This window comes from Halictus rubicundus, chromosome 2 (genome assembly GCF_050948215.1).
Source record: "Halictus rubicundus isolate RS-2024b chromosome 2, iyHalRubi1_principal, whole genome shotgun sequence".
Lineage (NCBI taxonomy): Eukaryota > Metazoa > Arthropoda > Insecta > Hymenoptera > Halictidae > Halictus > Halictus rubicundus.
Genome location: NC_135150.1, coordinates 26,662,541 through 26,678,403, shown reverse-complemented (window position 1 = coordinate 26,678,403; position 15,863 = coordinate 26,662,541). Strand labels below are relative to the sequence as shown.

The 15,863-nt window shown below is 40.6% G+C and overlaps 1 protein-coding gene across 1 annotated transcript in view; it reads left to right on the top strand.

Annotated features, from left to right (window-relative positions):
• The window catches only part of Cda5 (Chitin deacetylase-like 5), a 143,420-nt gene that overhangs the window by 110,859 nt on the left and 16,698 nt on the right, over positions 1–15,863 (top strand). The window contains exons 3-9 of the mRNA XM_076806320.1: positions 2,027–2,122; positions 5,888–6,212; positions 7,564–7,610; positions 9,239–9,390; positions 9,517–9,683; positions 10,509–10,558; positions 14,343–14,477. Of these exons, the coding sequence (XP_076662435.1) occupies positions 2,027–2,122; positions 5,888–6,212; positions 7,564–7,610; positions 9,239–9,390; positions 9,517–9,683; positions 10,509–10,558; positions 14,343–14,477 (972 nt within the window). The remainder of the gene's footprint in view (positions 1–2,026; positions 2,123–5,887; positions 6,213–7,563; positions 7,611–9,238; positions 9,391–9,516; positions 9,684–10,508; positions 10,559–14,342; positions 14,478–15,863) is intronic.

Genomic DNA, 15,863 nt, shown 5'->3' with positions numbered 1-15,863 from the left:
TTTTATGCATTTATGAGAAAAATGAGCAATTTAAAATAGTGAAAAGATTAGAAGTATTAATATATTATGTAGTATTAGATTAGGAGTAATAATATATTATTTACGCTATATTAAAATTATTAATGACAGATATCAATTTCTACTTAACTTCTTAATCTTAGAATTGATGCACAAACTTTTTATTGTGCATGAAGATCCGGAGTCTAGTGATGATATATTATCAAGTTATTGGAATTATTAAACAGAACGAAAGCAATTTTTCTTCCGTCCCAGTAGCTTACAATTAATACAGAAAATTTTGATTTTGCATAAAGATCCACAGTCTGCTTACGACACGATAAAGACAAGTGTTGACAAAATCCTGATGGCCTGGAACGTTTAACAATAAACCTAGCAAGTATTAAAAGTATCCGAAAATGTCGACTTATAAAAATGGCAAGAATAAAATTGTCGAGATTTGTTCCATTATTTTCTATAAAAGAATTTTTATCATTTCAATAATATTGACCGTGGTAGGTTTTGTGTTAACCAGTTTGCTGTTTTTGACGAGTATACTGGTCATGAATAAATGGTAGTATTTTCTGTTACGACGAATATACTCGTCGTGCGTAAAAAGTAGTTACAATTTGCTGTTTAAATTGCAATTTTAGTGAAAACGAAAATATGTTCGTGAACTTCAAGATGTCTGACATATTCCATATTATAATTTGTCTACACACATATTCTGTATTTGACGAGTATACTCGTCAAGCGTAAAGTGTAGTTACAATTTGCTGTTTAAATTGCAATTTTCGTGAAAACGAAAATCTATTCGTAAACTTCAAGATGTCTGACATATTGCATATTATAATTTGTCTACACACATATTCTGTATTTGACGAGTATACTCGTCATGCATAAAAAGTAATTACAATTAGCTATTTAAATTGCAATTTCAGTGAAAACGAAACTCTATTCGTAAACTTCAAGATGTCTGACATATTCCGTATTACTTGATTCCACATTATAACAGGCACACATCCTCTGTATTTGACGAGTATACTCGTCATGCGTAAAAAGTAGTTATAATTTGCCGTTTAAATATCAATTTTACCGAAAACGAAAATATATTCGTTAACTTCACGATGTTTAAAATATTCCATATTATAATATGGCACACATATTCTCTATTTGACGAGTATACTCGTCATGCGTAAAATGTAGTTACAATTTGCTGTTTAAATTGCAATTTTAGTGAAAACGAAAATATATTCGTTAACTTCAAGATGTTTGAAATATTTCATATTATAATATGGCACACATATTCTGTATTTGACGAGTATACTCGTCATGCGTAAAATTTAGTTACAATTTACTGTTTAAATTGCAATTTTAGTGAAAACGAAAATCTATTAGTAAACTTCAAGATGTCTGACATATTCCATATTATAATATGACACACATACTCTGTACTTGACGAGTATACTCGTCGAGCGTAAAAAGTAGTTACAATTTGCCGTTTAAATTGCAATTTTAGTGAAAAATAAAATATATTCGTTAACTTCAAGGAAATATTCCATATTATAATATGGCACACATATTCTGTACTTGACGAGTATACTCGTCAAGCGTAAAATGTAGTTACAATTTGCCGTTTAAATTGCAATTTTACCGAAAACGAAAATCTATTCGTAAACTTCAAGCTGTGAGATATTCCATATTACTTAATTCCATATTAAGTTACTTAGCACCGCTTAATTTTTGCGACGCAATTTACAAAACTTTTCAAAGAGGTCGCAACAGCCAACTGGTTAAGCATCGAGCAGAAATTGCAGGATTGCAGCAAAGTAGATTCTTTCCTCGCCCATTCGTTTCCTCAGCGAATCGTCTTCTAATTCGCAAGGGACCGCGGCGCAAAGTGACTCCAGAAATGTTTATCGAACCGGAAACGGTCGAAGCGCAGCCCGGTTGAAAATAGTCGCGAGTCGGCCGGACGATAATAATGATCGGTGCCGGGAGAAGTTACGTTTTGCTTTCGTTTCCGCAGCCACGAATTACAGACGTGCGACTGGCCACGTAACGTGGGCTGTCCCGGAGGCGGATCCGCCAGCAAGGAAAGCGAGGAGGATCCTCTGTTGGAAAGGTGAGTTCTCAACGGTTCCAGCTCTTTGTTTCGCGCGACGTTTTTCTAAAAAAAAAAAAAAAAGAAAAAGCTTCTAGCTCGACAGACCTTGGAAAGCCGAGAGAGAGAATCGCTCGACGAAACGTCGGCAGGGCAATTCGATCCGAACCGTTCAGCTCGATGAAACGAGCCGGATCGATCGCCGGACTTCCGTCGATTGCGACACATTTCGGGTTGTTCGATTGCGAAACCGTATCGAGAGTCCGTCGTCGAGGGTTCGACCCGCGTTCTCGCAGTGTCGAAAGAAAACACCGCGGCGAAGGGCGGAGGGAAAAAGGAAACGGTGATCGAAACGGCCGACCTCTTGATCGGATTTTTTTCTCGACCAGAGAGCTAGTTGCGAAGCCACGGATCGATCAACGATCCCGCTGCACGCGAGGCCATGCCGAGAAAATGGCACCGATGACGTCAAGAAATCGAACAATAAACGCGACCCCGATTAAACAACTCCGTTACGACTTACTCCGGCTCCGCTTCGCCTTCGCTTTCCACGCGACCACTTTCCTTCGAAAACCGATCCGATCCGATCCGATCCGATCCGATCGGATCAAGTCGAACGGCTAGGACCTTTCGATCTCGCGATAGACACCTAGACGCGTTTAACCCCTTGACATGCAACGTCGATTCGGCCTCGTCACGAGGACTTCGAACAAAATCTGCTGAACGCGATCGTTGTTATACCTTTCTCTTCGATCGAGGTAAAGTTCTATTTATTTCTTTACAATGGGCAGACAATAGATATAATTTTCCTCCTTCTAATAGAAAATTATTAATTACGAACCAGCGAGTTCTGCTGTATCAACGGAAATTCGGAAAAGAGGAGTGCAAGGGTTGAAGAATTCAGAATTTTGCATTTATAGGTTAAGGATTTTTATATAACTATTGGAATATGGATTTATAATAAAACCACACTAAAATTTTCCTCCTTCTACCAGAAAATTATTAATTACGAACCAGCGAGTTCTGCTGTATCAGCGGAAATTCGGAAAAGAGGAGTGCAAGGGTTAAAAAATTCAGAATTTTGCATTTAAAGGTTAAGAATTTTTATATAATTATTGGAATATGGATATATAATAAAACCACACTAAAATTTTCCTCCTTCTACCAGAAAATTTAATGTATCAACGGAAATTCGGAAAAGAGGATCGTAGCGCAAGGATTGAAAAATTCAGAATTTTACATTTAAAGGTTAAGAATTTTTATTCAACTATTGGAATATGGATATATAATAAAACCACACTCTATTATAAGATATGAAATAGAATTTATATTTGAATAGCTTCTCTAGAAGCACGTTGTGAAACACGTACTTTAACGAGTCTAACTCGTGATGAAGATTTCGGCCCAAACGTAAACATCACGAGTACGACTCGTGGACTGAAATTCCGGCCAAACGTAAACATCACGAGTCGGACTCCCGGAATGATTTACAAAGGACTGTATCACAGATATTTACATGTCGACTACTATTGCGACTGTTTTCGAGCATCGCTCTGGTCTGTTTACCGCGCATTGACCCCTACCGTTTGGGCTCGGATTTCGTCGAACTAAATGGCACGGGAAGAGGTTAATTGCCGGGCCGTTTTTCTCGAGAGTCCCAAGGAAGGTTCCCATTGCTCGCGAAAAACGCCGAACGGAAGCGCGGCGAATTCGTTGTATAACCGTGGACGCGGTCCTCCACAATGAATTCTTGTTCTTTCTCTTTCCCGCTGGCTCGGAACCCGGGAACGAGTCTCCTTGTGCAAGGCGAAGTTGAGCAACGAGCTGCCGGTCGCTCATTAACGTATTGTGCGCGAGTAATCGGGGAAAGAGGCCGTTACCCAACAACCACCGGTTCTATTCGTCTGGACGGGCGGCCCGGGCCCGATGTCCTTGCCGATTTCGGAGTACAGTGATTTCTCCATATATGTCGCCAAGGCCTGGAGGATAAACGTCGCGGAGTCATCCCCACTACCTCGTGAGGGGTCGCGGAGCTCGAGATGCCTCTGAGTATGTCTTCTGGACGATACACGACGCTGGCAGGACCTGTGCCGTTGACATATATCGAGAATTCACTGTAACTAGTCCCACAATCTACCAGGAATTTTTCAAGGTCACTCAAGATATACCTACGAATTAATTATAATTCCTGATAGCTAAACAAAACCCACCGGAATGTACAACTTGCGCCGTGTCCAACAACATAAAACATATCCTACTCGAATGTCCTAAATTCTCTTCTCAACGATCCAGATTTTCTATCGAAAATGACCTCTAAATTTAAACGAGAACAATGTTGGAAACGTCCTTCTGTTTTTTAAACATATTGATATACCTGGTATGTAAATATGAAACCGGAAATTTTGTATAGAAAATACACGTTTATTGTGTGACAATGATACAAAATATTTTATTCGAAGTATTGCCCATCTCTCTGACAATTTGTGGATGCCACGCCAAAAAAACTGTTCCTCTTTTGAGGCAAACCAGTGATCGAGCCATTTTCGTAGATTTTCGTAAGATGTGAAGCGCAGCTCAGCAAGCGCGTGTCCCATCGATGCAAATAAGTAATAATCGGATGGAGCCAAGTGTGATGAGTAAGCTGCGTGCGAAAGTATTTCCCAATTAAACGCCTCAATCGTTTGCTTTGCCGGTTTTGCTGTGTGTGATGGTGCATTATCACGAGGTAAAATCACTTTGTGTCGCCTCTTTTGATATTCCGGTCGTTTTTCACGCAAAGCTTGATTCAAATCGATCATTTGTTGTCGGTAGCGTTCGGTATTAACGGTTTCGCCGGATTTTAGCAGCTCATAATAGATCACACCCTTCTGATCCCACCGAACACAGAGCATCGTCTTCCGTCCATAGCGATTTGGCCTTGCAGTCGATGTCGATGGTTCGCCTGGAGTTACCCATGATCTCTTACGCTTAGGATTCTCGAAATACATCCACTTCTCATCGCCAGTCACAATCCGCTGGAGAAATGACATTCTTTTGTACCTGGCGAGCAGCATTCGACAAGTGGTTTTCGGTTTTCCTGCTGTCTTTCATTCGGTTCACGTGGAACCCATTTTCCCATCTTCCGAATCTTTCCCATGGCTTTCAAACGTATGGAGACGGCCCCTCGTGTCACATTTAATTGATCCGCGAGTTGTTGTTGCATTTCAGCCTCATCCTCATCCAACAATGCTTGCAAATCGCAGTCTTCAAACTTTTTCGCTGGTCTTCCACGTTCTTCGTTTCTCCCCTAAAAATCGCCATTTTGTAATTTTTTAAATCACTCGAAGCACCGTGATTTACCAATAGCATGCTCTCACCGTGAGCTTCGACAAGCATTCGACGCGATTCTGCAGCAGTTTTCTTCGAATGGAACCAGAAAATCGATGCTGTCCGCAAATCGTAGTTTCCGCGCACAAAATTCGACATGTTCGACGCTATTAAAAACTATGCTGTTGTATGAAACTTGTACGGTTGCGAGTTGAGAATCTTTACCAGATGTCAAAACAAGAAAATGGCGTCAGTGACGCGGTTCGACAGTAACTACATGGACAGCTAGCGCCACCTATGGGCAAATCCCGGTTTCATATTTACAGACCTGGTACTCGCGTGACAAAATCGAAAGAAAATCGGTTCCCGGTCCATCGACGCTCTCGATCGGTTCGAAAGATTGAACCGGGAAAACTCGACGGTTTCCGAGGTCTGAACGGCGGTTGCCACGGTCGAAGCTGATCGATCCTGTCGCAACAGATCTGCGAAGATCGAGAGCCTGCAGGAGCAACAGCACCAACAGCAACATCAGGCGCCGCCTCCGCGATCCCAGCCGCAACCGAGACGAGAACAACGGCCCGTGCAGAGGCAACCTATTCCCATCACTACCACGCCCACCCCCATTCCCCAGATCACCGAGAAACAGATCAGGCAGAGGCAACGGGCCAGGAATTACCATGAAGACGAGTACGAGCCCGCTTCCGAGATCGAGAACGACACACAGCAACGCGTCAACAGGGGCCAACCTTCTACCATCGGACAGGTGCAACGAGACAGAGACGGTTTTCGCGGGAACGTCATCGGGGTATGTTCAATCTCGATTCATCTACCTTCTCGATGCTGAAGAAGCAACCTTGCTCGTCGATTCAGTGAAACGTTACACAAAATGCTCGGCGCAATACATTCGTTGCATTCAATTTGGATAAATGATGATTTATATTGCTTCAACAGCTCGAGCATGCGGATGTTTATGCAATTTCCAATTTTCATAAATTTTAAGAATGTGAAGCGAAAGGAAATCTTACTTTTCGTAGGAACAGCCTTTCTAGTTTGCAAAACAAATCGAAATTGTACTGAATTCTATCGAATCTGATGTTACAGTATTTTTCGAATATTTTCGTCAGCCTTGAATGCATAAAGATTCGCAGTCCAGTTGTTAATTTCCTTGAAGCCGAAATAAAATTTTGTTGTTGCCAATATATAGCCACCGGAGAATGCATAGGCGTACAATAAATGTGATCTTCCTTTTTCTTCCAAGAAGTTACCTTACAAGAATTTGTCTTACACTCTTCTGTCCACTAGAGATGTAGTGTCCCAAAATTACATCAACTTTGTGAAAGGGGTGGTTCCCGAGGTCGTTCGAGGTCTACTCGATATATGTCCAAAACAGGGGTCTGGCCAGGGACGTATATCGGCTGTATGTTTTGATACACTGCCGAACGTAGAAAAGGACAGAGACCACTACTACTCCAATAACAAAACTTCTTTGTTCTTCATAATTGTTTTATGGGACTTTCGCCAACATATTCCTGGCACTTTCCTAATGAAAATGATACCAAATATGATATAATTCCGATGATATTTACTTGTGTGAATATTAATGGCAAATCGGTGGAAGTATCATCGGAATTCTATCATATTTAGTTTCGAACAGTTAATTCTGATTGGTCCGTGCTTTCGTTAATAGCTCCTTAACAAAGCCGAGGCGGCCATTTTTGCAAAGGAAAATGTCACTTCAAATGATCCCAGGAACCAATGACCTCTGTCACGGAGTTGATGTAATTCTGGGACACCCTGTATTAATTGAATTGTTGTGAAGTCCACTGAAGGATGAACTATGTACAGTGAATAGTAGAATAGTTTACAATCCTCGGCGTCCGAGGCCTCTCGAGCTTCGTGGCTTCGCGGTGTATGCCCCGGCGGTAGTGGGGATAGTTCCGCGACGTTTATCATCCAGGCCTCGGCGACATATATAGAGTAATCACTGTACATAGGTACCTACAGTCTCATTTCACTGATAAAATCCAACAATAAAACGGGAACGTAGTTCTCTAGTGTTTTTGGATCTCGTACACTCTAATGATGTGTCTTGACATTTCCTGAACTAAAATTCTTCTCTATCGCCCGAAACTAATCAGTTGTCGACTGTCCCACAGGAGCGAGAGAAGGAGAACACGCGCGCCCAAACGGAGGCCCACTACAGGTGCGTAAAGACAAACGAAAAACGGATCTTTTCTTCAGCCTTTTTCTTCGAGTTCTCTTTCATGGACCCATTTAATTCGCCCGATTGCTGTCCCAATCAATTACTGCAATCTGACAGCCTAACGCCATTATTCAATAATGTTCAGATTCCGTATTTCGCGTTGGTCGCTTTTATCCCCGAGACTCTAGAAAACGAGAAACAGATTAACACTTTACCGACCGGTACCGGTTGAACATCCTACACACTTCTTACCGATCATTCGACCACAAATAATTCCCTGACACCGGCTCCGTTTCGGTTGCCGTGGCAACTGGACAAAGGTCAGATTATAAAGGGTGTCCCAAAATGACCTGACGTTTTAATTTATTAATAAAACGTATTTTCTTGTTTTAAGTATGAATGTTTTTATTTTAAAATAACGTACAAACATGGAGGTTATGGAACACAATATCTGATAAGTGGCCGTCTCGTCCCTGTTTGCAAACGTTCACTCTTTTGACGAAATTTTCGATAACAGTTGGCATAATTGCGGAATAATTTCAGTAAATCTGCGTCCAATTGCTTTCTTGAGCTCCGGAATGGTCTGTGCATCAGAAAACTCCAAAGGAAAAAGCTCAATGGCGTCAAATCGCACGATCTCGGTGGCCGATTCACATCGCCGCGGCGGATTTCTTTTATAAAAAAAGGACTTTTCGAACCGTCTCTGCAAAGTCCACCATTTTCCTAGTGAATTGTCACAATTTATTTGCGTTGCTCGATCGTGTAATTCTCCATGACTGAACCTCCATACTTCCTGATGCCAGTTGTCAAAGATTAGTACTCTATGTTCGCCACACAAAAAAATGGCGCGCAATTTAAAATGTCAGGTCATTTTACTAGGCAGGTCTGACGCTGAAGGTCGGCAGATTTAACCCTTAACGCTCCAAGTGTGATTAATATAAATATTGTAATCAAAACTATATTACTTCTGAGATGAACAAAGACTGTTTCGAACGACTTTAATATTATCATTTACACGTCATTGTAGCATTTAAAATCCGACACTTAAAAACTTGCAAGTCGAAGTATGATGAGAATAAGAATGGAGTTGCCGGTATACTCACAATTAAAAGTCGGAGCGTTAAGGGTTAATAGACTAGTAAACTAATAGGCTACCTGTCGGTAAGTGTCGAGGACAAAAAGTAGATCAATAGGCTACCGGTCGGTAAGAGTCAGGGGACAAGTAGCCGATTAACCCTTTGCACTCGGCGCTATTTTCAATCCAATACTAAATTTTCCTTCAGTCTTACAATATTTTAATCTTATTCATACGAAACTTCTCCGATCTCTACATATAATATTTAAATGTTTAGTAATCTATTAAATACAAATTTTGTATGTGTATTTAGTGGTATGCGATCTGGCGAGTTGAAGGAGGTGTTATGTAATGGGATTGTAACCCTGAGGGGAACAATAAATGAATACAAATACAAATGTTATAATGCAACAAATATTTCGTAATATTTTTTGTAATTTCTTTGAAACAATGCCAGAACAATTTCTAGTGGTGCTTCAGAGTCACCACTCGAGTGCAAAGGGTTAATAGTCTGCCGGTCGGTAAAGCGTTAAGGTTATGTTTGATCACGCAGGACGCAGGTGCCATCCTCGGAGTCGCCGAGAGTCGCCAAGATACTCGCGCCCACCGTTTCCTCCGTGATCCCGAAGACGTACTACGACCCGGACCAGAGCTACCCGTACTACACGATCTACGACGAGGACGTGCCGATTTACAAGGACGACGGTGAGTGTCACGGAGCCGAGAAGCTCCCCGGCGAAAATCGAATTTTCACGGGGATTCGAAACGTTCGCTGTTTCTTTCGCGTCTTACGCGTGGTTTGACGCGTTCGATTCGTCGTTTCTTCGACAGATTACAACCAGTACACCGTGAACCAATCGGTGCCGGTTCAGCCGAGCGTCAAGATCAGCGAGGTGAACACGAGGCAGTACCAGAAGCCGAAGAAGGTGAACGAGGCACCCAAGTACAATCTGAACCAGGACGTCACCGTGCAGGACTACGGCATCTACGAGGACCAGGTATCCTCGACTCGATCCTTGGAACGATTCTCTGCTGGCCGAAGCTAACAATTAACCCCTTGCCCTACAATATCGAGCCGTGATGAAGATTCTGAACAGAGTCTAATAAATATGTTATCAATTTCCTTCAAACCGAAATAAAATTCTATTTTGTTGTAGCTGATGTGTATATCCTTTGGAGAAAACATTGGCATACAATAGATATAAACTATCTTTTTTTTTTTCTATGAAATTCTGAACGATGAAGAATTTCTAATCATTATAATCACAAAATAAATAGTAGTCTAAGGGTTCATCTGAGGATCTTTGTGCGTTTAACACTGAACCTAGCACTGACGGTCAAACTACCAGATTTTTTAGTTTACAATTATTCAGATTACGGAGGTATTGTAAAATTGGAGACACAAATTCAAGAGTGCTGTTTCTAAAGCACCTTGTATTGATCAGTTTTAGTAATCGTCTTTTAGTAGGTGTCTTTTCTTTCGTCTCGATCGCAAGGGACCTTGTACTCGCGGTTCAGTTCGAAAATAGTTAATCCTGACATAGCAGATACCCGAATGAACCTCTTGGCCAATAGCTTCGTTCGCAATTGCTGTATCATTGATGGACTCCTAAAAAGATAATGTATCTACATTGTCCGAGCGGAAACGAAAGAAATTGTTACCTCACTGCAACCAATTTCCAAAGATAGGGATTTCAATAAAGATCCGCAGAGTCTTGTACCGTTTGCTCGACCAGCAGAGAATTCGCGGCAGAACCGTCCCACGAATTACAACATCACTTTCTGTTTTTTCGCTTTTCCGTTTCGCGCGGCGTCGCACCCAGGATCTGCTGAACAAGAACAAGTTCCGCATCAACGAGGGCCAGTCATTCAGGTTAGAAGTTTCTTATTAATCGAGAAAGGACCTCTGCCGGTCGCCCGGCGGACCTAGTCCAGGAAGAAAGGAGCGATCGCGGCGCACAGTGGTGCCAAATGGCCAAAAAACGGCAAAAAATCTGTAAAAACGAAACTGTCCAACGAATCTGTTTGAAAATTTGTGGAGAGATTGCCACAGGTACAACGCTTATTTGGCAAAAACAAATTTTTGTGAAAAGTTGTTAACATTAAGTAATACGGGCTAATCGATAATCTCTGTTTCCTGCCCATTTTTTATTTATGAAAGCGTACAACAAATCCTTTAATAGATTTTGGTCTGGAACTATTCGTTTTGGCAAGGTGTAATATGGATCTAACTTTGTGCCAAAAATCATCAGACCCTTCGAGACCCTTTCGCTGCAATTCAAGTTTAAATATCAACTTTCAGAATTTCCAAGAGTGAATCGTGCGGAAGTTACGATTATTTGATGTTCCAGGTGAAATTTTTTCGGAATATTTCTAAATAACGAAGAAAAATGTGAAGTACATATGATTTATTAATTTTTTATGTATGAAAAGATATTTAATAACATTTTTTTCCGTTCATTGGAGCACTACCAAAAAATACCTGTTGCATCTTTGCGACAGTGGTCCAGTGAACGAAAACTTTGTTTATTTAGCATAAAAAATTGTTATTAAATATTTTTTTGTATGTACGAATGTCACATTTTTTTTAATTATCTGATATGCATCCCTTAAAAATTTCACCTGAAACATCAAATATTCGTGACATCCGCGCGATTCATACTTGGAAATTCCGAAAGTTGATATTTAAACTTTTTGCACAAAGCTAGATCAATATAACAACCTGCCAAAATGATTAGTTCCAGATTGAAGCTTATCAAAGGCTTTTTTCTATTCCTCCATAAATAAAAAATGAGCGTAACACAAAGAGGCTTCAGGTTAGTCCATATTACTTAATGTTAAATAACTTTTTTGGAAAAATTTTTTTTTGCCAGTTAATAGTTGAAGCCATTTGCAATAACCCATATGATTCGTACACCCCTAAGTATTCAATTATAGGCGGAGCAATTACATAACTATCGCACTGAAAACTGATGAATTCCCAGGAACGAAGAAATGGTTATTTACCATATCTCCGTAAAAAAATTTTGTTTTAAATCGGACTTTGGCACATTGTGCACGCACTATTAGGCTATACAAAAATAATTCTTTTTTATAAAAATCGGAAATTTATCAAATGTATTTTTTGCCGCCTTGGCACCACTGTGCGGCACGCAGTGGGCAATTTGGACGAAATCGGATTCAAAATCAAAGAACTTTCGATAGAAATGAGGTAGAGCGATGAAATTTTGTTTAAATTAAAGCTGAAACTATGTAGAATATGGGAAAAATAGGGAGATTATTACCATCCAATCGTTTCAACGAAAAAATGACTTCATTAGTTTTTGTCACAAAAATCTATTTTTTGCAAAATCCTGAGGTCGTAGACAAATTTTGGAACCAGATTTGAAATCAGCTTGAAAAAATCTATTTGGTATCGTGGTATTGGAAAAACTAAAATTTTCTAGAATTTGTGCGCGTTTAACGAATTTTCTCGAGGTTAAAAAACGTTCGTACCACAATGTCTCTATTTCTCCCATATTCTACAAAGTTGCAGCTTTCATTCAAAAAAAATTCCAAAGTCCAAATTGCCCACTGTGTGGCGGTTACTTCGAGCGTGAACCTCGGCTCGTTCCGCGAGACAAGAAAATTGCCGGTTCGCCGATCGTGCACGCGTTGTCGCCTCGAGCTTTCCTCGGCCTTCTTTCAGCCCGGCTATTCTCGTCAATTACGTCCCGGGGAAACGGACGATGCGTCGATGCATCCTCGCGGATCTACGGACAGCTCGTCCCGGCGCTGCATCGTTCGATCCACGGGGAAAATCGCGGTCGCGTGCACGCGTGCACGCGCTTACGTAAACTCTCGTAAACAGCGTGGATTAATCGATCGGCGATCGAAGTTAAAAATAGTCTGGACTCGCACCGGTCCGGCAGGTCTCTCTCTCTCTCTCTCTCTCTCTCTCTCTCTCTCTCTCTCTCACTCTCTCTCTCTCTCTCTCGCCGGCCAGCTGTTTCTGAAAGCACGCCGTTCGATTCCAATCGTTTCTTCTTCTTCTTCTTCTTCTTCTTTTTTCACTGACGGCGCTCGCTGAAATTTCACTCGACCTCGCGCGGCCTCGCTCGCTCCGGAATTTATGCATTCGTCCCGCAAAACGCGAGCTCTATGTAAAAGGGAAGTATGCAAATGCACGACATGCGGAAGGTTAAGTAGAATCAAATAGGAAACTGAATCAGGGGGGACCTTGTGTAAATTGGCTGTTGTTCGAGAATTTTTTTCGAGAAATGTAATGGGCAGATTGATTTAAAATTTTGAGGTATCGTTTATTAATGTTATAATGTACCAAAAAATATTTTTTGTGCATTTTAATTGTTAATATCGACGGTGCAATGCCGGCTTGAAAATCGCATCCTGGAAATGCGCCGTGCACAGTGCACGAAAATGATCTGAAACAAAAACGTCAAAATGGAATCGTTAGTTTATGCAAACACGCACAACATGGCATTCTTCTTTTATTAAAATTTGCAAAGTTGCAAAAATGGCGAAGTTTTGAAAAATGAACGGATTTTCTGTAATGAAAAATCGTTAATAACAATGTTTTAAATAGAAAATTGAAAAATCGGGGCTCGTCATGTTGTGGCCAATTATTTATAGAATATATATTCCATATATATTCCGTATATGGTCATTTCAAGGTCAAAAAGGTGGTATCCACTAAATTCACTTCTCTATTGTCTATCATGCTATCGTAAAAAAAATATACTATTCCATTTAAAAAACATCGGTGACCTTGAAATTTCATTAAAAAACACGACATAAAAAATTTGTTTCTTCCCCATTATAACAATAGTGTCACTTTGTCCTCTGAAGTTTTCTGATAGGACTGTAAATACGAAAGATATTTACGTGTTCCCATTTATGTGGGACACCCTGTATATACCAAGTTTCATAAAGATCGAGTAATCAGTTTTCGAACAACGTTGCACGCCGTGCAAAACTTTGCGTTTCGAGAAAAACGCGTTTAAAGTTTGAGTAACAGAAAAAAATCGTGAAGAAATCTTAATTCATTTTAACTTATCGCGGTTGTTTTGCTAATCTACAATTTCAGGGCCACAGAATAAATCTTCCACTTCCTCAAAAAGTTATACTTCAGCCGTTTTTCTTCCCTTTATTCTGAAAGTAACCTACGAGAACATCTCTGATCGATTTCCAACACTTTTTCTCGTATTCCCGAGGAAATTTCCTATCAATTTAAACAAAAAAGAAATGTTGAAAAGTTCCATTTTACACAAGGTTCCCCCCTTAACCCTTAAGTGCATAGGTAAACTAAACATTAGGAACATGAATGCATACATGGGGTCCATTGAGGACCCCACTTACCTAATTCCTTGCTAACTTTGATTACAGCAACAATTTATTTCTGTAAACTTTCTGTAAAACTGTAAAATTTCGGTAAACTAAAAATGGCGCGGCTGAAAATGTTAACACAAAATCCAACACTGGGGTCCTTTGCGGACCCCACTCATGCATTTAAGGGTTGACAGCGCAATTGAAATAAATCAGCCGGGAGAGCCACGAACTAGAATTTCATAGTTGCAATAGACGAGAAATAACTCGTAATCTTAATGATCTATGCGAAAGCGATCGTTACGATTTGTTAATCGAGAGTCTCGTGTCCGCAGGCCCAACGTGCTCAGCCACGGTGTCCACGTTACCACGCCGAACGCCATCGTCGACACGTTTATTCCGTTGACGACCACCACCCAACCGCCGCCGTCCACCACCAACAGGCCTTACACGGTCAACGCACCCGTCAGGTACGCTAACCGATCTTTTTGTCTTTGTTTTCGCGATTACGCAACCCGCCAATTGCCAGATCCGCGGAACGAACGTGTTCGACTGCTTGTCGTCTGTCGCACACTGGGCAATTTATATGAAGCGCTCGGAAATAGCGTTATGGAATTATACGCGCTCGAGTCCTTTGCTTATTCGCGAAGAAATCAAATGTACTTTAAATGAAATGTTCAAAATGTCCACCACGGGCTTGTAAACATTTATTTACTCGAAACATCAAAGTTGTTCTAACATTTTTTAACATTTCGGGAGTCACTGAAGCGCAAGCGTCACGTATTCTTTGTTTCATATCCTCTTTTGTCGTCGGTGGTTCAAACATAACTTTGTCCTTTACATATCCCCATAAGAAAAAATCTAATGGTGTTAGATCGGGGGATCGAGGAGGCCATTGACGAGGTCCCCCGCGACCTATCCATTTGTTCCAAAATTTTTCGTTCAAAAATTGCCTGGTGATGATTGCAAAATGTGGAGGAGCGCCGTCTTGTTGGAACCACATTTCTCTTCTAACGTGCAGTGGCACATCTTCCAAAAGCGCAGGCAAATGATTTTTTAAGAAATCACAATAACTTGCAGATGTTACAGTTTCTTGAAAAGAATAAGGTCCAATCACAAAATCTCCTATTAGGCCACACCAAACATTTAAAGACCATCGATGTTGAAAGGGACCACATCGCATCCAATTTGGGTTTTCCACGGCCCAATAATGCAGATTATGTCTACTTACATGCCCTGAATTCATAAAAGTGGCCTCATCGGAAAAAAGTATTTTGCACAAAAAGTCGTTTTCCACAACACCCTGCAGCCACTCACAAAATCTTACGCGGTGATCGTAATCTGCTATCGAAAGCTCTTGTGATAAAACCATGTGATATGGATGATACTTTTGCCGTTTCAAAATTCGTTGAATTGATGAACGACTGATATGTGATGTTTGTGCAAGTGTACGTTGACTAATATGAGGATTTAATGTAATTGCAGCAAGAATACTGGCACTATTATTATCATTAGTGACAGCTTTAGGTTTATTGCGAGTTTTTTTACACAATTCACCGTGCTCGCGAAGCCGCTTTTCTAAATTATGAAATGTTGCATGACATTTTTTGATCCCATAACGTTCAAAAAACACCTAACGTTAATAACATATTCACTTCTGTGTCAAAAGTAGCCATAATCACAATGTTACTGCTTGAATAACAGCTCTAAACTGAAAACGTTTTCATAGATAAGTGCCGCCCCTTTTTAAGCACTAAGCACCGCGCTGAACAAAATGACCTTTTTTTTAGCAAAATTGTCTGGCAAGGGTAGTCTGAAATTTTCTATTAATTGAATATTTAAAACATCAATATTTT